The sequence below is a fragment of the Hirundo rustica genome, chromosome 1 (genome assembly GCF_015227805.2).
Source record: "Hirundo rustica isolate bHirRus1 chromosome 1, bHirRus1.pri.v3, whole genome shotgun sequence".
Classification (NCBI taxonomy): Eukaryota; Metazoa; Chordata; class Aves; order Passeriformes; family Hirundinidae; genus Hirundo; species Hirundo rustica.
In genome coordinates this window covers 37155717-37183244 of record NC_053450.1, presented here as the reverse complement: position 1 = coordinate 37183244, position 27528 = coordinate 37155717, and the positions used below count along the sequence as shown (strand labels likewise).

The window sequence follows — 27528 nt, the reverse complement described above, 5'->3', positions numbered from 1 at the left end:
AAGCACTGCATGGGAGTGCAGAGCTCTAACAGGATTCACTGGTGTCAGAGGAGCGCATGTAAAATTTTCCTGGCTAACATTGAAATATTCCTGGAGCACACATGGTGTTATTCTCAGGATGGTACCTGACTTGGGACAAGAAGGAGGAGGAACTGAAAGAATTTGTGTTACAAAATCTGGGATCCTGATTCATGCTCTCAGGACAATAAAAGGCTTGGTCAAGCCCACAGAAATGTTTTTTATTTTTTCCAGTGGAAAATCCTCCTAAAAGACCCAAAGAGTCTCAAAAGAGGATTACAGAGAAACAAGTGATTAGCTATTGACTCTGGCAATACTAAAATATGGTGAAAATGCAAAACCAGAGGAAAAGAAACTGTGATGGTGTCTTCCTTCCCTTTTTCACAACAAACTCAGTACAGCATTGCAGATGACTGGGTCTCTTCTGTTTTAGTAAGAAATGTTTTGATAGAGAAAGATAAACCTTGTAATTTATTCCCTTATTAAACTTGTAATATTATATAGGCAGGCTATCTGGACTCCTAAGGTATAAAACATCTTCAGAATTTCCATCACTTTAGTTAATTCTTTTTTCTTTTTTTTTTAATCCATAGATTGGAGAGTTATGACCTAATTGTCATTACAGAAGAGACGTCATTTGAGGCAGAAAAAGATCTTTCTGGAAAAAAGCAAACACAGGAAGCCTTAACTGAACACTGAGAGTATTCTATGAATATACCAAATTTAGTCCTGGTTTTGTACTACTTCCTTTAGTCGCTGCCAGAGACAGGGTATTGGATTTGCTGGATTTGACTCAACAGGGACCTTCCTATTCTTCTATGAAAGTTTTTTTTCAAAAATTGAATTTGAGCAAGAAAGTGTTGGGTTCCTGAGTATTTGTCTTGTTGTTAATTACTCAGAGGCAAATAAAAGGCAGTCAGAGATCACACTGGCGTCAGTACTCATTAACACAATCAAGTAAGGTCAAAGGATGGAGGAGAAGGAAGCAATGTTCAGATCTAGTTGTGTGACTTGGGAAATTTCCTGCTCTTGTATTTCCTGCTTTCCCTGACAGCAAAAAGGCCAGGTAACATTCATGTACCAAACCTGAGGGCACCTGGGTCATTGATCACCTGTGCAGGCCCACCTTCAAATGTTGCCAGAGCCATACAAGAGCAAAGGAGAGAGCATGAGGGAAGCAGTTAGAAGGCAATCTTAGAGGGGAAGGTAGCCTGAGAAGTTTCCCAGAAGATAGCCTCACAGATGACCACTGAGTCAGTGGAGAGGGGTTGCAAAGATGGCAAGGCAGAGTTTTCAGTGTACACTTTGATTTAATGAAAAGTAATGCAAACAGTGAGCAGATCCTCATGCAAATGTCCCAGGTGTCAAGCCTTCATGAGACTCTTCTGCCAGAGTGATTGATCCCTTTCATTTTGCTTGATGAATATTCCCTCTGGTGTCTTACATTAAGGTGAACTGCCAGCTCTTCTTTGTGGGCACTTACCAGTAAACACAGTCCTTCAAATTATCACACGATCAGCATTCGGTGTTAGTTCCATCTAAATGTCAGATTATTTCATCATTCCAAACCCAAGCCAGTGAAGCAGCTTTTAAAATACGCTGCGTTAATATTGTGTTTCCTCAAAGTCTGATGTCACAAAGTATGAAGAGAAATACCAGGCTCTTTAGGGGAGGGTGTGTGCAGCTCTTGCAGGCACAGCCACTGCAGTATGTTTAAAGTGCAGAGTCACATCTGCCACCTCCCCAGTCCCCTGGCTCACCACTGAAACCCACCTAATTGCTTGCTGCCTTTGTCAGTATGTCTGGAGTCACGACACAGCGCTGAACGGCGCAGCAAAAACTCATGGCTCGAATCCTCCCTCCTGTTTTGTTGCCAGTTCCACCAAAACATGCTTGACTTGTATTATGTATTACAAAATGAGCAAAACCAATGCAAGGCTGAAACAAACTTAATATGGAAAAATCAGAGGGAAAGCAGAAATGAGTGGAGAAGTTCCTAAATTTGCTCACCAGAGTCAGAGCCTTGAGGCCAGAGTCATTCAGAACTTTGTTGTTTTGACAAACAAATCTGTAACCTGAAGCCATTGGAGCTGGGACTGTACTTTGGAGCTACAGTTTCTACTGACATTAAAATCTGTCATAAAAACAAGACATTCATCAGGCAGGAAAAAGAAAAATAATGCACAACAAATTTCACTGCTTCATGCACTGACAAGTGTTATATTCAGGTCCTCTTCTAAACAGAGAAAGCACTGTCCATACTTCTGTGTGTAAAATGGGCAAGTGCTAGGTGTTAACATTTTATTCAGTTACCTGGCTTCTAAAATACTCAAGCACAAGGGAAGATAGTTTCTTATAAACCCTTAGAGAATAAACATAAGATTGATCAGATATAAATTAATAAGAAATTAGTTATTACCATGTTTTAATTGGGGGAGGTGAAAAATGATGTTGTAGTTGTTATTAACCCAGAGCAACTCTGCAGAGATTGGTTTGAGGAACTCAAATCTCACAAGTGTACCCTTGGAGGAGTTCCAGAGATGGGCACATGTTAGTATCCATCCCTCATTTTGGAGTTTTCCACAGCTGTGGATCATAAATACTCTTTGATGTCTCAGGGCAGAAATACTAGGTTCACCTAAGCCATCCTTAGGTGAAAGGATCATTATGTAATGTTATAGGGACCCTCAGAGGAGCCAGTCCCACAAGGGATAGTTACCAGCAGCTTCAAGGAAGTTATGAGCAGTGATGGGACAGTAACCTCTCCTGTTTTTTCAGAAATGCTTGTTTTCACATGTTGAGCTTCACTGCACAGTAAATCTTCTCATGTCTGAGCAGAGGCAAGGCTTTTCATTTTGTCTCTAGATTTACACAGAATTACTGTGTGCAGGCAGGTGCTGTTTTCTTCAGCTTCCGGCTGGTGTGGATAGCTTCATATTCTGCTAGGATGATCAGGCATGCCTGTGGTATGTGCTATTTATTTAGAAGAATGCTTTATAAAGCAGCAGGGGCAATGAAGCTTTTGATCTGTAGCTCTAGAAACACATGTGATGTGAATCAAAATGAAAGACACAATGCACATTGAAATATGTTGTCATGGATTTTGTTTCAACAAACCTAGCTGAGCCAGACGAGGACTATGAATGATAAGAAGTGTAAAGGAATGACAACAAGGGGTGGGGGAGAAAGGCACTGAAAAGGCACATGAACATTAGCATCACGTCTTTGTTTGCAGTCTGAAACTTATGACAAGTTTTGGAGAATAGCAGAAACTCCTTATCAACTAGAGGGATTTTCTTGGAGGAGTAGGAAAAGTCAGCAGAGGGCAGAGAAATGAAAAAATAGTGACCCCTAGACTGCACCTCTGCCTCCAACTTGTCCACATTACACTGCCAGATCAGAGAGAAGAGGCCAGAGGAGGCAAGAGGGAAGGTCAGGGGGAAAATGAAGGACTGGGTAACATGCATGTGTTTGCATCCATGAACATAGGACAGGTCACACACAGGACACACAGGGAGGAGCTGTCCCTAAGAACTTAGCCCACACAGGGCCATAATTTGGACTGCATCCTGAAGAGGAGTTGGATCTGCCAACTGGATCTGAATTGGAGCTGAGTCCTGCATCCCTGTAAATGCCAGTGCTGTGCATATCCTTGGTTGTCACTGGTGTTAAACACGGATGATATTCCTTTTGTAAAGAGTCTATGAACACTTTAAACTGTCTTTTGGATTCCTTAATACTTTAACTGCAGTTGTGCTTTATTGTCACTGCAACTGCTGGTACTACTAGCTCTATACTTCCGTAGGATGCTCAGTTATTTGTCTCAAGATGCTTTTTTAGAAGAATTGTCAGATTATACTATGAAAGCAACATCTAAATATTGCTTTAAAGAGTGCAGAAACAGGATTAAAAATGAAAACCTCTTTACTAGAATAAAAGAAACCCTGCAGAGCTGTGATGTGACAGGATGACTAAGCCAAATATCCTTTCTTGAAGTGTCCTCTTTCCCAAGCAGATGGTTTGCTGTTATGATCAGGGGATCTGAAGCCAGAGAAATTATCCTGTTGTGAAAATGCCATTGGGGAGAACACATTAACTGCCTCCTTCTTGTATTCCTTCCCTTACTTTTGGTTCCTACTGATGTGGTTCTTGTAAGCAATTGTGGGAGGCCTTATCCTATCCCCTGCAAGGGGAAAGAGGCTGCTCCTGCCACTTTTAAAGGAAATACAAAGACAGTGCTGTTTCACATTTTCACTCCAAGCTGTGAGCACAGCAACAGAGGGGGTAATAAACAGATCATGGCTGGATCGATGGAAGTAGGAAAGGAACCTGTAATCATATATTGCCAAATGTCTATTTTAAGGTCCTCCTGCAAGTTCTTTATTTTCCCCCAACTCCCCTTTCAAGCCACACCATCAGTGATTTCTAACACAGTTCAGAATCTCAAAGACCATCAGCTTCAAGGTTCAATTAACTCCTAAGGTGTGCTGTAGCGTCACACGGACCCTTGGATCTCAGTTTTAATATCCATGCTGTCATTTCTGCCACAGCCAGGTCCTTCAGTTCCTGCTGTCTCGGGTCCTTGAGCTCAGCTGTCTCAGATGAGAAAACCCATTCCACCTCAGCTTGTGTCCATCTGGTGCAGCAGTGTGGCTTGCACCTGGGACAGGTTCACTGCACATTGGCATGACTGCTTCCCACCTTTATCACATTTCACAAACCATACTGGACTTGCTGCTTTGCTCTCTCTGTCTCAGGATACCTGTGAGACCAAAGTGACTCTGACAGCTGCCTGACAAGCACAGGCATCTTGTCTGCAGAGTTCACATGACCTCCAGTGCATTACTGGTGCCATGGTAATTTCACGTTAAATTATGACCGGGTTGTTAAATTATGACCTGAGTTATTTGAGGCCTCCGAATGGGTTTTTTTACAATTTGCCCCCATATCTAACATAATTTGTCTGTAACTTAGTACTGTTTTCACTGTCAAATATTTTGTATTTCCAAGAAAAAGCCTTGTGGCTCCAAGTGCAACCCAATGGCATTCCCAGGAAATAATTTCCTGAAGAGAGTATGATCATGCATACATGGATGCCTCAGTTTCATAAGGTCACCTCCCAGAGCGTTATTGCCTTTTCAGTTTCTCATCAGAGACATTGCAATAGATGCCATTTTCAGGTCATTCGAATGCAAATGAAACATTTCTATGTTTTGCTTGCTTTCTACATGATCTGTAAGCACAATACATTCACTTGTTCTTCTTCATTATACTTTTCTCCCTAGAGCAATAGGTTTCTCTTATTGTATCCCAAATTATGGTAAGAGAAACTTTCCTGAGTAGATGAGCCGTGGACCATCTTGACCCTTTCATTTCTATTTCATACTCTGTTGAGAGTTCCTTTATTTCCCAGAAGCATCCTTAGGTTCCTTTTTAGTTGCTGCCAGCAATTGTCTGTCCATTGCATTAATTCAGTCTCTGAGATTGAGAAGTTGGCATATTTTAGTTCTATAATAAGCTTTTTTTTTTTCCTTTTTGCTTCTGGTACTATTAAAAATTTTACCTTTTCCATAAATTCTAATATTATTCCTTGTCCAAACACTTAGTGGCACAAATTTGTTATATAATAAAAGTTAACCTCTGTATAACCAGAGTTTCACTCCTACCAAAAAGTGAATTGTCTTTGCTAATACTGGTGTCTTTGGTGCACCTAAATATCATGGAGAATCAGTGGTATTCCATAAACCTTCAGATAGACAGGGAAGAGGAGGGGCAGGCACTGATCTCTTCCCTGTGGTAACCAGTGACAGGATCCAAGGGAATGACCTGAAAATGTGTCTGGAGAGGTTAAGGCCGGTATAAGGAAAAGGTTTTTTTATCCAGAGGGTGGTTGGGCTCTCCAGGGAAGTGGTCACAGCACCAAGCTTGACAGAGTTCAAGAAGCTCAAGAAGACAGTGCTCTCAGGCACACTCCCTGGTGTGACTCTTGGGGGTGGTGCTGTGCAGGGCCAGAGTTGGACTCCAATGATCCTTGTGGGTCCTTTCCAAATCAGCATATTCCATAATGACGTTATGCTGTTTTCCTTGGCTGCCATGTTCCTTCGTCTACAGACCTCTGCTGATGCTTTTAAACACCTCCGTGGTGTGATCCTCTTACAGATGGCAGATATTATCTTGGATGGGTTGTTTGTCCACCCTGGGTATCCCCATCGTGGGTTCTGTGGATTCCCACACTGCTGGTACTATGCCTCAGTCCCATTTGCAGAAAAATCATGGGTGTATTTTCATGTCCACAGTATTAAAGCAACATTTAACCTTCTCAGATTTCAGGCAGGTCCTTCAAATGCTTTGTTTTAAATAGATTCTGGGTGTTTCAGTACACACTTCCTTGAATAACTTTTCCCAGAATCTGTGATTTTATCACAAACTGAATTCCAACGTTTTAAAAACATTTTTTACCTTTCTATAGATCAGAGCCATAATTTTAGTTTTTACTATCTTACTGGTATTGTTTGTTTGAAAACAAACATCTGATATGCTTCCCTTTATCTTGACTGTAGTGCTTAAATTGCTGTTATAAACTTTCATAATAAACTTTCTTTTCCTAAAATAATTTCAACAATCACAGTGTTTCACAACCTCTCTGTCAGAAATTAAACCACCTTAACAGTGGCACTTCTGTTTTATGGACAGACTGAAGCACTGGGCAGTTGAAGTACTTAACTATCTTCTGTGGTCTGAAGGAGTTTTGATGCTGGCAAGTTGTTTAACTTCTCTGTTTTTCTGTTAGGAGGTTTCCTTGCTGTTTATTATTGAGCAAATCAATTGTTCAATAATCACCTTGAGTGAGGAATTTGCTGTATGCAGTGGTGGATTTCACACTGAGCAGACTTTCATAGTCTGAACCCATTCACAACTCAATCAGTTTAAACAGCAGAACGTATTTAAGAGATCTCCCAGGTTGTACAAAACAGTGCACCTTAGATGCGCCAAAAAATGGAAGCAACATAGTACCTAGAGGAGAGCATTTGGGAAAACAAAAAAAAAAAAAAAAAAAAAAAAAAAAAAAAAAAAAAAAAAAAAAAAAGTTAACTTTTTATTCTTAACATTTTGAAGCTGATGGTGCCAATTACCGGTTAGTGGTGATGAACTCACCTTCCCAGACAGATCCTCTCAGAAGTGTGGGGGAAATATATTAATGTAACTTCTGCAATCTAATTGTGTTGTCAGTGGGCCTTATCTTCAATTTTTGTGCAAAGATGTACTGTACATGCACATTACAGAATATATATGATAAAAGTGTGTCATTGCCAAAATTAAAAAAGAAAAAAAACTAAAAACCCAGATTAAGCATCTGCAAATCATCCAGTTTTCTGGATATTAGCTTCTCACTCACACTTGCAGACAAACATTGGCCTTGGTTGCAATCTCCAAATGTTCTTCAAATTTCTGGATATTCAGCAAAAACTTTTTACCTCCTCCTAGAAATAACCTAGCACTACTGGAGAGTTGTCCAGTAGACAGCATAAATGAACACTCTTCTAAGCTCAGATACCTTTCTGTGCCAGTTATAGATTTCAATAATGGGGCGGTTTTAACTGAGTTGGCGGACCTAAGTGGGATTAATATGCATTGCACATGTGCAGCATTCTGTAGCAGCTAATAGGGAATGCAGCTTTTCTGATAACTTCTCTTCACCTGGCACATTCCTAATAACAAGGAAATCCTTCATTCTTGAAATGACCGTTCAATGCAGGGAGTTAGTGGTATAGATTTTCTCCTGGTCTGAACAGGTTATTTTCTTTTGTTTATCGCTGTCATTTATGCTCATAATATGGGTTTTGCAGAAAAACAGATAATAAATAAGCCTTACTTTCCTGCCCATTTCTATAATAAATTCTGTGGCATATTGTAAAGATGACAAAAGCTTCAGCTTTAAATGGAAGCTGTAACCCGAAGCCCTGAGTAACCAGTGATCAGTCAACAGTAAGTGTGGAGCATGACAGGGCAGGAACAGCCTGACAACTTGGGATGCACATATACCACAACTTATGAAACACCACAGAATCATGGGGTAAGTTTGGAAGATCAGATCCCGTTCATAGCTTAAAGCGGGGCAAACTTTGAAATTAGAACTAAGCACTACCACTCCAAACAAAATCTCTCCAATTTGCTAGAGGGACAATGCATGCCACTGTGCCTAAAGTCTTGCTAAAGTCAAGGTAAATGGCACCAAGTAATTTGCAAATTTGCACTGGTGCCCAGTGCTTGGAGTTTAATAAGGAGTATATATTGCTACCTGCAATTAGGTGGGAAGAATTCTTGAGGGGAAGACTTCAAAGAAGAAGGTACAGACTGTCCTGTACCTACCTAGCAAATTTAATGACCTCCAGAGATATGACAGAGAATATTCAAGTCTCTGGGTGGAAAAAACCTAATTTGTTTAAGACTTGATATAGCAGTACTTTATGTGTGACTTTAACCCAATATGGAAAGAAAGAGGAAAATGAAAATTTGTATGGCTTTTTAATCTGAGGTGGCTGAGAAATGGAGGCACACCTTTCTGTGAACTGCAGTTTTAGCAAATTCAGAGAATTTTTTTTCCCTGCTCTTGGCCCTGAAAAAAATAATCAGAGCAAATTTTTAAGGAATAGAACCAGAGAGTGAGGGAATCACAAGCTTGCAGACTCATGCTGGGGTGCCTGAAAACACAATTTAGAATAACCTTTTGGAGAAGGCTGTGTAAGCGCTACTCAGGCAGTAAACTTCACTGCTAACCCTCCAACTCCTCTTGTTAGTATCTGTAGTGGGAGCAGATGATAATATACAGGGTGTCAAAAAGCTGAACTGTGACCTGGTACTATGTCCACAGTCTGATACCCATGCTTGGCTAATGACGCTGGAAAGACTGAGAAACTGCACTCATTGATGCTCTGCTTTTCTTGCACCTACACAGACATCAGAAACCATTTTTCTACTGCTATCTTTTAAAGCTGTTTTGTAGTCAGGATTAAAGTGGCAGTCAAGCCAGGTAGTGAGGAACAAAAAGTGTGAACTGAAGGGAGGATGTGTTGTGGAAATGAGAGAGCTGTTGCAGAGAGTATAACCATGTATTTCGTGTAGCAAAGAGTACAAAGTTTATGTGACATTTAATGCTGCCAAACTGACAAAAGCCCTGATTCTGAGTGATTATGCAATGAGCAGCACTGACTGTTGCCTAGCACTGCTTTAGGTGGTGCACACAGCACAAAAAGAACATTGAAATGGCAAAGTCACGCACTTAGGAAAGGGAAAAAATCTGAGTATCAAAGTACAGCTTCGGGGGGCCCTGACTACACCGGTGCTTTATGATGTCCCTGGGGGAAGCCACTGCAGAGAGAGCTCTACCTCCCACCTGTGGGTTGGGGCTGCAGCCTCTCTCTCTGTTGGGAGAACATAGCTAATGAACTCCAAAAATTTTACTGATCAAAGCCTTTGAGGCAAGAGGGTATCACTGTGAAACAGCCTCCAGACTTTCTTGAGTGAGTTTGGACATACACAGAGTTGCAAATTCTCTGTGTCATTAAAGTCACGTGTACCAAGAAAACCTTCTCTGAAAGGATGGGCCCATGCTCCAAAAGATCTGAGATTTAAATCTCCACCCTCCAATAATCATAGAAATATTTTGAAGTGCAGAAAACATTATTTTTCTCTCCAAGACCATGTGGAGACATAAAAATATGTCTGGGTCCCTGCTGAAATTTTTGGGCCCAAAATGTGTAATTACAGAAAAGGTGCAACAAGTCAGACAATCAGACAATCTTAGCTGCTGGTGGTGCTATTAGCAATGCCTGCTTCTATAATCACAGGGGAAAAACATCAGTGAAAAACATCAGTTCCTTGTACTGCATAGTACAAGGCTCTTCACTAAGGAAATGGTCTTCATAACTCATTTCTTACATGAATGTTGTTGAAAATGTCGTGAAACTTGAATTTCAGTCTGATATTGTAAAAATAGCTTTCCTAAAAATATGTTTTCCACAATGTATCTTTAAATCTTTCCACATGTATTTTTAACATTATTCATACATTTTTATTATCAAAACTTATTTCAAGGACATTAAATTATGGTCAGATTTCTCATTACCAAGGCACTGGTCTCTTATTAAAAAGAAATATAGAGAGAAAGAGATCACAAAAGGGCAGACACAAAGAGATTATATTTTATTGCAGACCTGACACATTGGTCAGCTCCTGTTAAATCAGTCTGGTGACTGTGGGACTTTGTGAAATACAAATACACAAAACAATTTTCCCTTCAACGTGACAGGATAAGACAGTAAAGCAATCTCACTCAGAGACTGGAACAAGGACAGAGACTGAATCACGCAAAAAATAAAAGGGGGGGGGTGTGTGTTTTCCTCAGGCTTCTATAGGTCTGCAGAATAAGAGGCTGCATATGAGGCAGAAGTGCTGCTGCTGTCAGGTATTTAATTATCTGATGCAGTGTGAGTTGCCTCATACTGCACCCACCAAGAGCTGGGTCTTTCTCAATGCCCAGGCATTTAGCATTTTGACTCCCTTTAAAACAAAGTAGCTCATGGGGTTTGCTCTCACACGTGCACATATATTCGCACACTCCTGTCGACAGAGAGTAAAAAATAGAAAAACTATCTTCACCATGGGGCACTTATCACCATGGGACATTGGTCGAAGCTGACAGGGACCACAAAAATTGTTTTAAAAAGGGGTTGTGCAAGTGCTAGGTGAAGGGAAACCTTCAATTTTAAAATGAGGCTTCCATCTCAAACAAATTAGAGTAAAATACAAAATTCTTAGTATAATAAGATAGGAATCTAGCTCTTGTTTAACAGATAGCTCTGAGAAAATGGGTGCTGAGGGTCTGTGATACCTACAAGGACTTGTATGGAGGAGTCAGCACAAAGGATTATTTTATCTGACTGCTAGATGCAAAGATATTTACTGGGAAAGGAATAATTTCCATCAAATACTTTGTTTTAGCCAGTCAACAATTGCCAATAAAAAAATTACTTAATAATTTTCTTCTGGCCATGCTAGGTTAAAATCTTATCACAAGGATAATTTATAATCTCTTTTCCATGCTGCTTTTAAAATGATTCCACGCATCGTTCAAGCCAGGATAGATCAGTCTTCTGCTTAGCACCGAATAGGTTGCCTAGCACTATAAATAACAAGATCTCCTTTTCTCCATCATCAGCTTTCAGTCGTAACACAAGTGTAATGTGACTTCAGGAATTCTGTTTAATACCTTGGTGCTTCCATGGGCAAAGATGAAAAGCTTCTCTGCAAAGTCAATGGGTCTCCTGAGAAGCAATGCAAGTGCCACAAGACCTTTTTAATTGCTTTTCTCTGGCTGACTTTAACTAATGCTGTGGGCATTTGTCCTCACCATGGCAGTTTGGCCTTCATTGCCATATGGTCAGACACAGCTGCTTCCGAAGAGACCAGGTGTATATACATATATGTGTGCATGTGTGTATATTCATGTATATGTGTATATGCATATATGTGTACATATATGTTAGTGGCAATGTGAAAAAATATAAAATAAATATTTTACATAGACAATGTAGAGAATCTCAGCATAACAATGCATATCTAGAGTGGCAGTCTCTCTACAAGGCTCTTTATTTAAAACCTCAGTACTGGACAAGAAATAATGTGATGTATGTTGTGCTTTTCATGGCTGACCTTGCATGCACTCAACTCATTCCGTTCAACAGCCTTTTAAATGCTACTGGATTTGCCTCAATGACATCTTCTTTGCCCTAACTCCTTTGGACTCAATGATCTTGAAGGTCTCTTCCAACCTAATCATTCTGTGATTCTGGGATTCCTTCACTCCCTGTGCTTTCAGTCACAGTGTCCTGCAGATCTACTGCCCTTCAGGATCAGTGCAAGGCCTGCCTGTGGAAATAGAAATAGCTAGGCGAGAGCTTCAGATAAGATCAGCTAAAGAAAACAGCGGTGTTCTTTACTACAGGGGTTAATGGCACTAATTTATTTTGTTTAAAGCTTAACTCTAAAAAATTACTTTCAAAAAAGTCCCTATTCTCTCCATTCTTTTTCAAAAAGTGTGTATTAAAAATAGAGCATTTTCTGGGTCAAGTTTTCAATGCCAAGCTTTCAACCCCAGTGCTCCTGGGTAGTTGCTTTTCCAGGTGTTAGGGAATAAGGATGCTCCTTCATTAAAGCTGTCTTAATGCTGACTGCTACTTTCTTTGGTGGAAGCACTCATTCTGCTGGTGGGCATTTTACTTCAAAATGCCCTGCATTAAAATCTGGCTAGAAAACCTACTTATTTACCACACTCCCAACACTGAGAGCAACTCACACCCACAAACACCCACCAACATCTCAAGTGGAGGTAAAACGCATCGACACATTTATCTCCTGGTGTCAGGGTGAAAGGATTGGACGGAGGTCACTTCTCTCAGTAACCTAAAGCTTGCACAGGGACTTCATTGTGACGATGATTTCCAATGAGCAACCGAAGCTCAGCGGTCCCACTCCAAGCCAAGGGCTTGGTGTGGCAGGGAGTGTGGCACATCCCTGCCGACCTGTGGTCACACGCTGCAGCCAGCAGCGCCCGTGCTCACCCAGCAGGTCTCCAGGCCAGGCTTGCTTTGTGCCCAGCACGTTTTGCCATTTCTAATTAAGCCCAAAACTGCTTTCAGCTTTGATGATCTTCCTGCTGCTTTTTCCTTCCCCCACAACTCATTTCAGACGTTCACATTCAGTGAGATACAGGAATAGAAGGAGCTCAGCTTGCAGTCACCATGCGTTAGGGAAGCTGAGTATAAACAAGTTTCTGAGCTACAGTTTACACCAAAAATTAGAACACTGCAGAAAATGTAGCCTGGTTTGCTGGAGCTGGCTGCAAAGATCAGACCAAGTACCTAAACTAAGTCTGAAAAATAGCCTCCAGCTATTTCATTTCCCTTCCTATGACCCAAACTGTCCCTCCTTTTCTTAGTGGGTGACTGTCACTCTTCTTGCTCCACCAGAAGCCTCCTGGTCTGGCTTTACCTAATATGACCTAATCTAGAGCAAACTGCAGCACTCCAGTAGCACACATGCATGGGCTACTTCCAAATTAGTGTCTCAGTGCTCTCAGTTTTACTTTTTAATCACATTTTGAATTCCTCTCTTCCCTGCAAACCTCCTCAACCAACCCCCTGAATGAACCTGCTGTTTCTCTGTCAATATAATTTATTCAAGTTTGTTTGTTTGCTTCTGGAAGAAGCCTTATCTCTACCTTTAGTGTGTAAAAGAGGGGTATGTGGCAAGTGAAAAAGTAGCACCAGAACTTGGTGTCAATCCAACAAAGTTACTTCTTCTGGGAAACTTTCTGTTCCTAAATTATTCTGAGCTGCTTCAGAAATGGGTTTCTTGCAAAAAGGTAGTGAAGAAATCCCCCCTCTGCCCCAAGGTTAGAACTTATTTTGTTAGACCAGATGACATGACAGCATGATTCTATCAGGACAAATCAAAGTTTACTGAGCAAATCTGTGTTCTATAACCTGATTTATTGGTGCCATCTGCTAACACCCAAGAACAGATGCTCTTTAGGACCTCACTAGTGTGCAATACTGACTAGGAGAAACTCACTGCAAATGACTGAATTTAAAAGTTACTGAGTGTAGCAGGAGAGATAACAAACATAACGAAAAATGTCTTGGAGAATGTATCCCAATGTTCATTTTTCAGTTCTGCTTCTCTGACAGAAGTTCTTGAAAACATCCTTATCTACATATGTGGGCATGAGATGTAAAAATAAGCCAAGAACTCACAATTTCATGTGATTTTGCTCCAATCCTTTGCCTTTGCATTTTGGTGTGAGCAGTTACAGTCACAGCTTACCCAAAATCAATAAATTCTTCATGATGACAAGAGTACTTTTTATGGTCGTATTCAAGCAGGTCAGGATTGGCATACTGCTAGCACTTATGTCTTTTTTTTTACTGGTCTTCCCCTGCTCTGCAGCTGTTTTCAAGCCCTGAGTACTCTGAGGGCATGCCAAGGTAGAAGCAAACGATTTGCAATTATTGCCACCGGCAACATTAATTTTGCATTCCCATCTCTTCAAAAACACAGGGGAGCCAAAAGAGATAACGGAAAGACAAGCAACTTGTCGGGGTTGGAGATTGGAAACGTGCCTGGGATCCGTGCAGGCACTGCAGAAGGTGAGGGAGAGCAGCCCCAGCTCCTGCAGCCCCCGGGAACATTGCACAGGTGCAGGAGCAGTCCAATCCCAGTGTCCTCATAGCCCTGGTCCTGCCTCCCTCTGCCTCCTGCCAAACTAAACATCCATCTCTTAGGAGCTGCATTAAAATTAGAAGCTGAAGCTGTAGTGATGGGAGGACTTTGCCTTCTTGCTTAGCACGCCCTTTTCAAGAGTCCACTCTGTCCATACCTAGGGCATCGCATGCAATTCACTCAAACGTGCTCAGGAGCAGGTTGTTGATGGACACAACCTATTCAATATCTGACAAAGTCATAAAATCAGGGAACAACTACTTTCAAGCACTGTCACCCTTTCAAAGGCTAAATTTGGATCTGAAGCTGAAGAGCTGAAAAGTAGAAATCCTCCTTCCCTAATTGTGCCAATCCATTAAAATCACACACTCATGGAAATTCTCCATGGAGAAACTATCACTGAACTATTAATAAAATCTTCCTGAACTATTAATACGATCTCTGGGAGCTTTAATCCACCTCGGGGACTGATTATGTAAGTGCACAGGCATGAAATGCTGGTTTTATCCTCAGTTTACGTGACCTTTTGCCTTAAACAGTTTTGTTTATGACTGATATCTCCCTGAATCTGGGGGCGATTATTTTCTTTCAAGGGGAATTGTATTTGGATTTGCAATAAACTGGCAAGTACGGTTGAGAGAGAAGTTCATTGGGGTGTGTGTTGGTTTTCTGATTAGAAAGGGTAAACGTTATGAAAGCATTTTAAAAAGGCTTATTTTTCAAAATTCAGATGTTCTGTAACCTAGAAATGTACTGTAATATGGATTTTGAGCTCATGCCGTTGGTTTGTGATGTGTCAATTCATGTAGTTTGAAAGGAATGACCTTGATCATCAGGTTGGATTCATTCCTATTTTTCATATTCCAAAGATGGCTTTGTGTTCCCGACACACTTTGGTGTGAGGACATGCTGGAGAATCACGTTGATTTTTAGCTTTCAGACAGTTCCAAACAACACCATAGTAAAAGGTTTCTGAGGCATACTCATGCCAAAAGTAATAGCTGTTGTCATGGCAAGAACAGGCAGAAAGAAAGAACAGTTGTCTCTAATCAACCTCATAGCTTCCAAGCACCCCTCCTGAGCTATTTATTGGAATATTATATACCAAAGGTTTTCTGTTCAAAATTTTTTCTGCACAGGAGGTCAGAGCAGAGACAAGAAACAATGGTGCACATCACATTTTGCTCTGACCTGCAAGCTTGGAGACACTTCTTTTATCTGAAATGAAAGACGTATTGAAGCCTGCATGGATTTGGGGGACCTGTGGCAGCTATACTGTGTTTATTACTTTCTCTTTAGGCATGATAAAGAGGAGAATAACTGAAAAGAGCAAAGAAACAAATATATAAAGCAAAACAGAGACAAATCAGGCAAAAGAATAGGCCCATCTATGGCCAGTTTCACTAAATCAACTCAAACTCTATGCTTGGATGATTTTCTCTCTCTTAGTTTGCCTGTACCGCTCTGGGAAGGTGCCACTGCAGCGTTGTTAGACACATTTCTTATTTTAGATCAATTTAAGTCCCAGTGAAGAAGGCCTGGTCTGTCTGTGGAGTGGGCCAGCTGTCCAAGAAGCTATCTGGAGTTCTTTCACTGAAGTGTGGACTGGATGAGTGTACAGTGAGGTGGACTGAGAACTGGCTTGAAGGCAGATCCCAGAGGGCCATGATTAGTATCACAGGGTCAATCTGGAATCCTGTCTCTAGTGGAGTCTCACAAGGTTCAGTTTAACTTATTCATCAATGATTTGAACGAAGGGGCAGATGCCTCCTCAGCAAGTTCAGTAGGACAAGAGGGAATGGGTAAAAACAGATGCGTGAGACGTTCCACCTAAACATGAGGAAGAACTTCTTTACTGTGCTCCAGTGCGAGCACTGGAACAGGTTACCCAGAGAGGCTGTGGAGTCTCCTTCTCTGGAGATACTGAAGAGTTTTCTGGACACAATCCTGTGCCACGTGGTGTGGGATGACCCTGCTTCAGCAGGGAGCTTGGACCTCATGACTGTAGTTCCTTCCAGCCTGATCCATTCTGTGATTCTGTGATTCCCTGCTATTGCTAAGAAGTAGGTTAGCTTGATTAGGACTGGATTGGATGTGTCAATTTACCCTGGAATTTCATTGCTGAGCAATGTGCTAACGTCTTGTTTTCAGAGGAGAAGACAGTAGTTCCCAAAAATAATTAGACCAATTATGTGTAGTATATTTCATTCATAACATTGGAATAAAACCCAAGTATGTCCTCAGGATTGGGTATTTTTGACTAGGAATCAGGGTAAGAAAAGGCTTGATCCCAGAGTCCATTTCACAGTAGACTCCAAAAAATGTACCTCATTATAAAATACACCTTCCCAAGGAATCACAAGACGTGAGAAATCAAGAGAGAATTCCTAAAAGCAAAAGCTCTCCAGCAGAAAATCAATTTCAGCTACTTTCACCTTGCCCCAGGGAAAGCAGCAGAGATGCTAAGTGGGGTGTGGGAAATGTCTTATACATCTTACTGGAGCTGCACAAGGCAGACCTCCAGACAGGAGTTTTCTTTCCAAGACACCTCTGCTCTAATTAGGAACTTCTATGAAATTAGTATGTTGCAGTTCCAAACAGTGCCTGGACGATTCCCATATCATTTTTTTTTTTTTTTTTTTAAGTCTTTGTCCTTTTTCTAATTGACAGCCTTACAAATGCAGGTGGACTGAGGGATGAAGGTCACATTGAACTTAATGTGCTTAATAGGGCAAGGAACAAAATTTAGCAGAAAGTTACACACACAAAAAATGCTCTATGGTTGTTGGTTTGTTTGGGGTTTTTTTCTGACTCCCATGTTTCCTTTTCAAGGGTCTTTATGCACTTTTGGGTGTACCTTCAAAATGAAAAGAAAGCAATTGCCTTTAAATACAGTTCTTATATTAAGGGCTTTCCTATAAGACAGATGTGTGAGATAGAATCTAGTTCATAGACTCAACAATCTATGTTGGGTGGACATAAAATTATTTTTTTATACAGGAAAGTGCATCTTGCCCCCCCTTTTTTTTTTTTTTTTCTAGAGGCAGACTGCCAGCTTATACCTCTGGCTGGTTCCTATAATTCTCAGTATTTGGGTCTTTCTGGGTATTGTTAGAGCTGGTCAACTTGTTCTAAAAAATACATGTTCCCCCTTGAAAATGAAGGCTGACTGATGCTTCTCCCTGAAAATTATGATTAATATAATTTGTGCATTCCAGCAAGAAGACAAAACAATTTTTCTTTTTCTAGTCAGTATAAATCTCTGTGTCTTGAAGTTATTCCCCTTCTTTCAGTTTTTCATTTCTTTACTGTCCTCTGCTTCAGACACAGATTGGATTTTCTACACTGACATTAGCTGCTACAGTACAGCTTGGAAACAACTGTGGCAATTTACTCCCAAAGAGAAAAGGTGTCTGAAATGTCTTCCTTATAGATACAACTTGTGGGATGGCAGCCAGTTTGACAAATATATAATTAATAATAAACAAATAAATAAAGGCAAATAGAGAACATTCCAGTTTAGGATTTTTTTTAAAAAAAATTTATTTTTTTTTAGAATAACGTGTGAAAAGCTCCAAATCTTACAATCTTCATTCCCGTGTGCGAGGAAGGCAACTGAATTTGTGAATTTTGCCTGAGACGGGCACTTTATGGCTCTGGTCTGCTATAAAACACAATTTTAAGTTATCACATGGTAGCAAATCACTTTGGGCTTCACACTTCTGTCAGTCCATGTGTTTTTCTATGTGGGCTCAGACTCTCTGCAGCAATTGCTCGGCAGTCAGTTGAAGTCACTGCAACATGCAGCAGTGCAGTACTTTATCTCAGTCAAATCCGCATCCTAAACTCCCATGAAAAGCAGTGGAAATACACGCTTCCTTATTGAAAATGAACACCCCAACAGGACATATGCCATCCTTAAAGAGAATGATAGAATCATAGAATCACTGAACAGAAGCATAGAATGGTTAGTGTTGGAAAAGACCTTAAAAGTCATCTAGTTCCAATCTCTCTGCCATGGGCAGGGATGAAATTCACTAAACCAGATTGCTCAGGACCTCATTAAACCTGGCCTTGACTGCTTTCAGAGATGGGGCATCCACAATTTCTCTGTTCCAGTACCTCAGCACAATCTAACATCTAATCAAAACCATCCTGCTTTCAGTTTAAAACCTTGTCCTGTTGGTATCTGCCTAGATACCAGATAAGAAGTCCCCTTCCTTCCTTTTTGTAAGCCTCCTTAAGGTACTGGACAGCTGCAATGACGTGTCCCTGGAGCCTTCCCTTCCCCAGGCTGAACAACCTCACTTCCCTCAGCCTGTTTTTTTGTAGGAAAGGTGCTCTATTCCTCTGATCATCTTTTTGGCCCTCCTCTGGACTCACACTAACAGGTTCACATCTTTCTTGGGCTAAGGACCCTAGACCAGATGGAGTCTCAAAAGCTCAATTCATCATTTACTGGAATTTAAAATAGGATCATCTGTGATGTCACGCTGCCTGTCCTCCTGTGTGCTGGCCTGATTACCAATGGTACTTCACAGTATATCCAATATGCAGATTTGTAATGATTTCAGGTAAACTGACCTGTCTGATGTGGCTTATTCCACTGTATAGCAAAAGAAGATCCTGTGGCTGCTCACAAACATTACCCTAGTATGGTTTTAGGTGACTGCCAGGGCAATCCATGGCTAAAGAGTATGGGCAGTCCTAATGATCTGCCCTGGGTTGCAGGAGGTGGTGTATGCATGCATATCACTATATCTGGGGGGAAAAATTCGACCTTGAAGCAGCACAGAAGCTCTGCAGAGCAGGTGTATAAGGGGATTTTTTCATATCCTCTCACAAATCCACCTCATATTCACACCAGCTGTGCTCAATCTCTGATGCTCTGGAGAAAGGCGAGAGAAAGCCCCAGGACACCCTGCGCTAATTGTGGGGGGAAGGAACCTGCCTGGGTCCCAGAGCCAAAGCCCTGAAGGAGGAGACCTGATTATACTCTGCTTTTCACGCTGAGCTGTAGGGGTTAGGAGCACACACAGGATGAGGACGGCTTCATCAGAATCTCCCTTCTCAGCGGAGAGACAGGCTCCTCTCCTCCCCTTGGAAGCGTATTTGCACACAGGAGCAGCGGTCGTTATTTATGGCACGCGAAAAAAATAAAAAAATTCCTAGGCTCCTCCTTGACTGACGCTTGTTAGACAACTTCGTAGGTACAAAACACCCTCCACAAGGTACAGCAGCCTTTAAGAAAGAACACGCCAGCCTCCAGCTCCCCTTCTCTGGGGCGCTCCGGGCGGGCGGGGCAGGGCGGGATGCTGCGGCCAGCCCCGCGGCAGCGGGACGCTCCCTGCATGTTAATGCCCGGGGCTGGGCGCGGAGCCCGGCAGCGGCAGCGAGCGCGGCTCCGGCAGTTTCCATGGCGCTGTCATGGTGCGCTCTCCCCACACCTCCGCTTACCAGCGTTTCCCACCCATCCTCCTCCCTCTAATACGCTGCTTGCTCACCCCGAAAGGTCAGCCATTGTAATGATGATTTTAGCAGGGGGAGGCAGGGAGGCCGAAGGGTGAAAAGGTGAGCTCTGAGCAGCGATGTGCGTGGGAACCGGGGGCTTGCCTTGCGCCGCACAATGAGAAATTAGAAAGCTTCCCCCTCGAGGGAGCGGCGCTCATCAACCCCCTCTCACTTCCCAGGCCGACCGAGTCAGATGCCCTGACGGAGTTAAAAAATGTTCATGAGAAGTGGCTGGAGACCCGACTTTAAATCCTCAGCATCTCATCGGCAATTGATGTGTCAGCGTGTGGAGGCTCGAAGGGACCGCCTCTGTCCACAGAGGAAACTGATACAAACGCTTACAGGCATCTTTTTTGTTTCTCCATTTCCCTCCTGCCCCCTCCCAGCAAGCCCAGCGCTCGTTTGCAGATGGAAAGAGACAGATTTTTCCTCCGACTTTCATCCTATTGACTGCCGGAGTAAAGCACTGCATCTCTTAACTGCCTCCCTTTCTTTCTTTCTACAGGACAGCTTTCCTGCACGTTTTGGAGGAGTCCATTTTGTCAATCAGCCCTGGTACATCCATGCCCTGTACACGCTAATCAAACCGTTCCTCAAAGACAAGACAAGGAAAAGGGTAATTAGATGGGGGTGGGGGTGGAGAGGAACCCTCAGACCTGGGTTTTCCAAGTAGCTGCCTTGTTTGTTTTCTAATTTTTCTCTCTGCATTTTCCATATGGTACAAGAGAATCGCTGCTGTTATTAAAAATTAGAGTTTGGAATGGATTGAAGCAGTAACTCAGCCAAGGACCAGAAATCTGCTTTCACTAACAAAGCATGGATACATTTTACTGGGACATGCTCAGGGATAGAGAGAATTGCTAATGTGGAGGGATTATCAGGCCTGGCTGAAGTTACTTGCAAGCGGGGGAAACTTCAGCTCAACTCTTTTTGTGGGAGTAAAGATTCCCATTTCATTCCTTCAGCAGGGTGACTTTTCACATGACGGTAACTCACTTGCTTCCACAACAAGTTCCCATGCCTGAAGGCTGTTTGCTCACACTCCAGAAAAGGCTGATCTTCTCCACTGAATCCCAAGTGAATTGGTGGTTCTGCAGTCATCCTAGCCATTTGTTCTCTGCAGTCTGTCAAACAGCTGAATAATCCCTCAGGAGACCCCAGAGCCCACCCTGAGATGAGTCTGAGTAGGCAGGACAAGGGTAGGACCCACCGGAAAACAAAGAGGGGTTGGAGAAGCAAGTGTTGCTGAAGCAGCACCAAATGGTGTCACAGCCTGATACACTCCTGAAAATATCTGTCCAGGGGTGCAGGGCTGGTGGCCCTGACGCTGAAGTTCTATTCTTCATGCCTGCTTTAAGTAAGCTCTGCTGTCATCCTTTTCTTCTCACTGCTCTTCATGCAAGCCTCTATCCTCTTACAGTAGCAATAATCAGTCATAATTGCCGACTTCTGCTTCTCCCGATCTGGTACTTAAGAAACTGAAATTGTCATGTGTCAAAAGCAAGCAAATCGGAGTTTTCAGAAGTGTTGGTAGTGCCAGCCTAATTCTTCAGCTGCCCACCCCAAAGTTAATCCCCCTTCTCCTGCCAACTGGGTCAGCCCTGAGAGCTTTTGAAATTCCCACCTGAAACTGCAGCGTCAACTAATGACACTCCACACCTCATTAAGTGCTGCTGTTATTGTACTTAATGAAGTAAGGAGTCCATGATGACTTTGAACTTTCTTTTTCATTTGTTAAAGATCTTTCTTCACGGTAACAACCTGAACAGCCTTCACCAGCTAATACACCCCGAATGCCTGCCCTCTGAATTTGGGGGGACTCTGCCTCCCTATGACATGGGGACGTGGGCTCGAACGTTGCTGGGTCCCGACTACAGCGATGAGAACGAGTACACCCACACCTCCTACAACGCCATGCACGTGAAGCACGCGTCCTCCAGCTTGGAGCGGGAGGCCTCGCCCAAACCCATGAAAAGGTTAGTACTGCCTTCAAATCCAGCTCTTACTTGGCTCTCCTAACAGGTTGGGCGTAAATCTCACAGGAAGGGCTCGTCTGGCTCGAGGAGAGGCTGCCATTTGGCAGACGTCGAGGGTAAGGAGCACTCCCCTCTGGGCTGTGCTCGTGGTGTGGTGGGAGAAAGGAAACCTCTTGGTGGAACCGTAATTACTTGTCTGATTACTGTGCATGAAAATGAGGGGAAATTAATGAGCCCCTGCACAGAGCATTACAGCAAGTACATGGGGGTGAGATGCTGTCCTGGATGGTGCAGCACAGCCGGTGACACCGCTTCAGTGCTGGTCCCTATTCCTTGCCGCTGCTCTGCTGCTGCTGACCCCGTTGCTATCAAGGAGGGATTTACCTCCTTGAAAAAGCGGCTTTTGTACAATGAACACCACTGCCCTCTAAAGGAAAAAGGATTTGGTCTTCTCCCTCCACACCTGCTCCCACTTGCTCTACAAAAGCCCCACAAAGGCAGTTGCAGAGATGCTCTTTTAAATGTTCTGATTTTAGTTCGAGTGATTTTGCTTTGAATGCTCCAAACGACATCTCTGGAGAGTGTTACCCTCGGTAGTTTGGACTGATTGTAGGGATGGGGTCAGGCAGTCAGATACCTGGCACAGAGCTGTGGGAGGTATGGCTCAGCCAACACCAGCTGCAGTGAGCACTGGCCGTGTAGGCTCCCCTGTGTGAGTGTAACATCTGCACTTGCCTCACCCTTTGCATCCCACTCCACGAAACTGCTTTCCATGCAGATCACAGTGGTGCTTTCCTCGCTGCTGCCACTTGATGAGTGCGGTGCTCACAGGCACGGCGTCACTCTCTGTGACAGGGAGCGGCCATCATTTTGTCACAGCAAAATCAAAGCTGACAACACAGACAAGCCATAATGTCATGCAATTAATTTTGAAAGTCTTTCATCTTCAGAGGAAAAAGAAATGCATTCTCTATTCACAGCTCCCTTCCAGGTCAGAGGGATGCCACGCAGCTGTGTCTGCAAAGTGAGGCCTCGTGCTGGAAGCAGTAACACTTATGACCAAATTCGGGAGCTCACGGGGCCACAAGACTTTGAGGCTGTGAGCTGCAGCCTTGTCATGAAGAGGGGTGGCCACTTGCACTGTCAGCAGTTCTCACTACTGACCACCAGCCAAGCTGGGAGCCAGCATGAATTTACAAAGCCTGTTCCAGAGAGTTCAGTTTATTTTATTTATTATTGTCAGTGAAACACACTGAATCATTATAGAAAAATACTAAATATTTCACTATTAATAAAATATATCTCCATTTATGTAGCTTTATAGAAGGAAATCCGCACTTTTTTAAAGCCCCAAATATATTGAGAGCGGTTCACAGGTAAATCTTTGCTGAGGATCTGATTCTTGGCTGCAAAGGAAGGAGGGTCTTATTGTGCCCTCAGGGGAGAACCTCAGCTTGAAAATTAGTTCAGTGCCAGAAAACCCTGCCTTGAGGCAAAGCCTTCTTTTATAATCTGTTCACTAACAAAAAAAGTGCACTAATACAAATACAAGGAGTGGATGAATCTAATTTGTCATGTTGCCTCTGGGCAGACTAGATCTAACTTTTAGCCTGATTTCGTTACTTGGTGGTGAAGTCAACCATCTGATCTTGCACCCTGTGGTCATTACCTGCTGTTAAAGGTGAAAAGTTCACAGCTTCAACAGATTTTCTCCTATGAGTATTTGCTTTGATTCTTCTCCTGAAATTATGGTTTGACCCAAGCACAGGTAGAAGCCTATGTTTAGAAAGCACGATTGTGTGCTTTATTAGGTTTATTTGACCAGATTTATATCTAAGGCATCTTAAAAGGTCTCCAGACTTCTACCAGCATTACCTGTCTTTATATATCTCCCCTCCTTGCCTCTTTAGGTTCATATATCTCTAACACAATGAGAAACTCAGTCACAGCCTGAGATTCCTGGATACTCCAGAGAGGTTTGCACTAGGCATAGGTGATCTTCTAACATTATTCTTCGTCTTAAATATAACTCCCTCACAATTTTTCTATAATTTCTTTCCCTTATTAAAGCAATTTCTACTTTTATTTAAAATCTCTCCTCTGCTCTTCATTTCATGGCATACTCTTAGATAAGTTAATTTTGTGTTTCTCCAATTCAAAGATTTGTTTAACAAAAAATAAAGCTCAAGGTCCCTGACCATTTCTTTAGAAGTCATGTTCCACTGAAAGGGGCAAATATGCAAAGACTGAACCTTCTTGGGTTCCTGCAATTTAAAGTTGAAAAGCTTAAACAGTTATGGGACCTTTCCTCTCTGCCTTCCCAGGTATCACTGCAGGTTTACCTGCCCAGTAACCAGCTGCAGGGGAGGGCAGTGCTTACGAGACTTGGATTTAATTTAGGCTGAAATTACAGTAGTGGTTCCCCCTGTGGCACTGTCCTGCTGCGTGACAAGGTGCAGAGCTGCAGCCCCTCCTGGCTCTGTGGACACTTGCTCTAAAGCCACACAAACCCACCCTTGCTAAAGCTGCCACTGGACCAGAGGAGTGTTAAAGCATCTAGAATCTTTGAGCTCAGTGCTTCTATAACAGCTGAGAGTCTTGCACTGTGACCATGGAGAAGTGTCCCTGTGAAATGAAATGCCACCATCCTCTACACCTGGAGAGAAGCTCACCCTTGGCACCTACTCCAAAAATAATGTCTTGCAATTTTAGTAGCAGAGAGGCTGAGAAATCAAGATCTGATTTAGAGATCCAGAAGAGAAGTCCCAGGAAATGGAATCAGAGAATAACTGACCAAAATACTGCTGTAACCACCTAACCTATTTTAGCAAATGAATGCAGAGGGGGAGGAGGAGGTAATTTTCAAGATGTTGCTGAGACCAAACTGAGAACTAAAATAAATCTCCAAATGCAGACCAGGAAAATATAAGGCAGCAAGCAGCAGTGAGAGGGGCTGAAGCTGGAGAAGGTACCTGCCTTTATGTTGGCTTTAGGACTGACAGCAATGCTTTGGCTCCTGTCACCACAGCAGGCGTGTGTAAATTGAAACAAGTTCGCCTGAGAACTGTGGGGAGGATGAGGAAAGCAGAAAGCATATTTTTCTGGCAAGAAGCTATAGAAGTTTGTTTATCTTCAAGAGAGAAAATGTTGAAATGCATTTGAAGGGAATAAAATCTGGGGAGAGAGAACAAGTATTTGAGAAAAAAGGACAATTTAGGCATTAGGCATGAGATCAAATGGGTATAAGTTGATCAAGGTATACCTTGATTAATTATTATGATACCTTAATTAATTATTAACTAATTATTTTCTTCCCAGTCACAGACAGGAGTGGTTTTTCCCCGTGACTTGAACTTGCACAAGATTTGTTCTCAAGAAAGAGTCCTTGTTGACTTCAGAGAATGGAGGTGTTTTAGATGGGGAAAGGACTGAAAATACTCTAGGAGAAAGGCTGCCACTGACTCTAGTCAGTGACATGATCTTGAAAATTTTAATATTTGACATGTGTCTATAATATGGAAAACCTTTAATCAAAACCATTGTAATTTTTCCACCAGTGGCTGCATGAAGTCCCACTGGAGCAAAATCAAAATAGTGGAAATGGCACCCCCATCTGCAGTATTATCTAAGATCCCAAGTAATGTATGAACAGATGGGATACAAGGCAAAACAGCTGATGACTCCACATAATGAGTCTTAATGACCGGGGGGGAAGGGAGGGGGAAGCAACAATAATAAAAATCCATTCAGAATGTATGTTTATTTAGATTTAGCTCAGTGAAGTCTGAAATGGGCAAGGCAGTAAACATGCAAACTAGCATCAATACAGCAAATTTAGTTTAATCTGAGAGCCTGGTTGCATCCAATAGACAGTCTTGGGAGCAGCAATGGCAGCAGACCCTGCCCTTATCTTGGGCCATCTCTTCTGAAGGACCTGCATCTGTCCAAAGATCCTGTCACTTAAGAGCTTTGGGATTTCAGAGCAATGTAAATGGTGCAAAAACTTGGAGCACAGGGAAGAATATCATCTCCCTTTCAGCTGTGGCCAAGTCTTCCTGATCTCTGATGGTCAGAAAGACACCTTCAGTCAACCGGGAGCTCACACAAAAGCAAAGCATTTGCCTGAGACATTCATGCTGGCTTTTGTTGATGAGGTGGTGGTTTTAGGAGTAGCTGGAGGTTTTATCTGAGTGTGCAGTTTAACAAATAGTTGTGGTGGAAGCTTAAGCCCAGCAGTTAGAGTCAGAGACTGCCCTCAGAGAATCACTCTGCCAATAGGGCGCAATTTTTTAGCCCCATTCTCCCAACAGTAGGAGATCCACATTTGTATCTATTTGGGTACCAAAAAGCAGCGGGTGAGCATCCCCAGGTAAAGGGGTAGATTCAGTGACTGGGGAAGATGTGAAAGAGCTCCGTTCTTTGAAGTTTCCCTTATTCTCCAGTGTCACACTTGCTCTTATGCTCAACAGCAGGAGCAACACTGCAGCAACAAGTAAGGTGCAACAGCATGTTCCCTCTCTGTAACTCACTTTTCTTTACAAGAACTGCCCTTCTTCAGCTGCATCTGGGTCACTTTCCTGCACAGGCATCAAGTACAGCCTGGGAGCGGAATGTTCCTTCTCTGCCCTCCCAGGCACCAAAAGAGCACTAGCTTTTAACCCGCTGCCAGAGCAAACAGGTTTGAAAGCCTACCACAATTTAAAATTGCCTTGCAAAGAAAATTTTACTAACAACTACATACATATTCTGACTAAACGACCTGGTTTGCTTAGTCAAATCTATTTAATCAAAATTTAATTCATGATAACTTTATTCAAATTTGGGGTTAAAATTATTCTTAGGTTAACATGGGTTGCAAGAGCATTACTAGCACCAAATCAAGCTTATCAGAGACTGTAAATTCAGAGTTAGGGTAAAACTTTTAAAGTAGAGCCAAGCATACTAATTATGAACATGTACAATCTGTTCATTAAGACACCATTATGTTTTTTCTGCTGTAAAATAAAAACTTTAAGACTGATAGAACTGTAGAATAAAAAAGAACTTTAAGATCATCAAGTCCAACATTAAGCCAAGTCCACCACCCAACCTTGTGCCTAAGCACCACATCTACACATCTTTTAAATACCTCCAAGGAATGGTGTCTCCACCACTTCCCTGGGAAGCCTGATCCAATGTTTACAACCTCTTCAGTAAGGAAACTTTTTCCTAACATCTAATTTAAACCTCTCCTGTCACAACTTGAGGCTGTTTCCTAAAGGACTTGAGCACCCAAAGACTCAATGTCCTGACTAGTGGTTCATTAAAAGCCCCCCATATTATGCATTTTGAAAATGCTGTGGAAAAAGCCTGGTGGAATGCATTTCCCCATTGCCTCATGATGTTCAGTTGGAGCATATGGATTTTTATGTCCCAGATTAGAGTGAAAGGATTTTAAAGCACAGATGAGGGTTTAGCCATTATTGCTTCCTGATGTGTGTGTTTTCAAAAGCCCTGATATTCAAATGAACTCACTTCTGAAACTAATTGCAGTTTCTCAGAACTGGGATCCTGCTTCGAGAAAGAAGGATATTACAACTGGTCCACACTAATGTCGACTGGAACCATTTTAGAACCAAAAGGGGCCGTTCAGGGGGGTGACTTATGTAAGGTTTTTATTTATTCAGACTTGTTTCTCCATATGCCCAGCTGGGCTGTGCAAGGCAGACTTTTCTAGCTGTTATCCTTAGTGTGACCTTAATGT

General features: G+C 42.4%; 1 protein-coding gene across 2 annotated transcripts in view; it reads left to right on the top strand.

Annotated features, from left to right (window-relative positions):
- Positions 1 to 27528, top strand: part of CLVS1 (clavesin 1) — a 98802-nt gene that overhangs the window by 60503 nt on the left and 10771 nt on the right. Inside the window, exons 4-6 of one of the 2 annotated variants that reach the window (XM_040066440.2) lie at positions 20315 to 20425; positions 21550 to 21785; positions 22766 to 22926. In XM_040066440.2, the coding sequence (XP_039922374.1) occupies positions 20315 to 20425; positions 21550 to 21785; positions 22766 to 22835 (417 nt within the window). In that variant the 3' untranslated portion in view covers positions 22836 to 22926. Of the gene's footprint in view, positions 1 to 20314; positions 20426 to 21549; positions 21786 to 22765; positions 22927 to 27528 lie in introns of those variants that run through there. The other variant, XM_040066436.2, reaches the window with a different exon arrangement.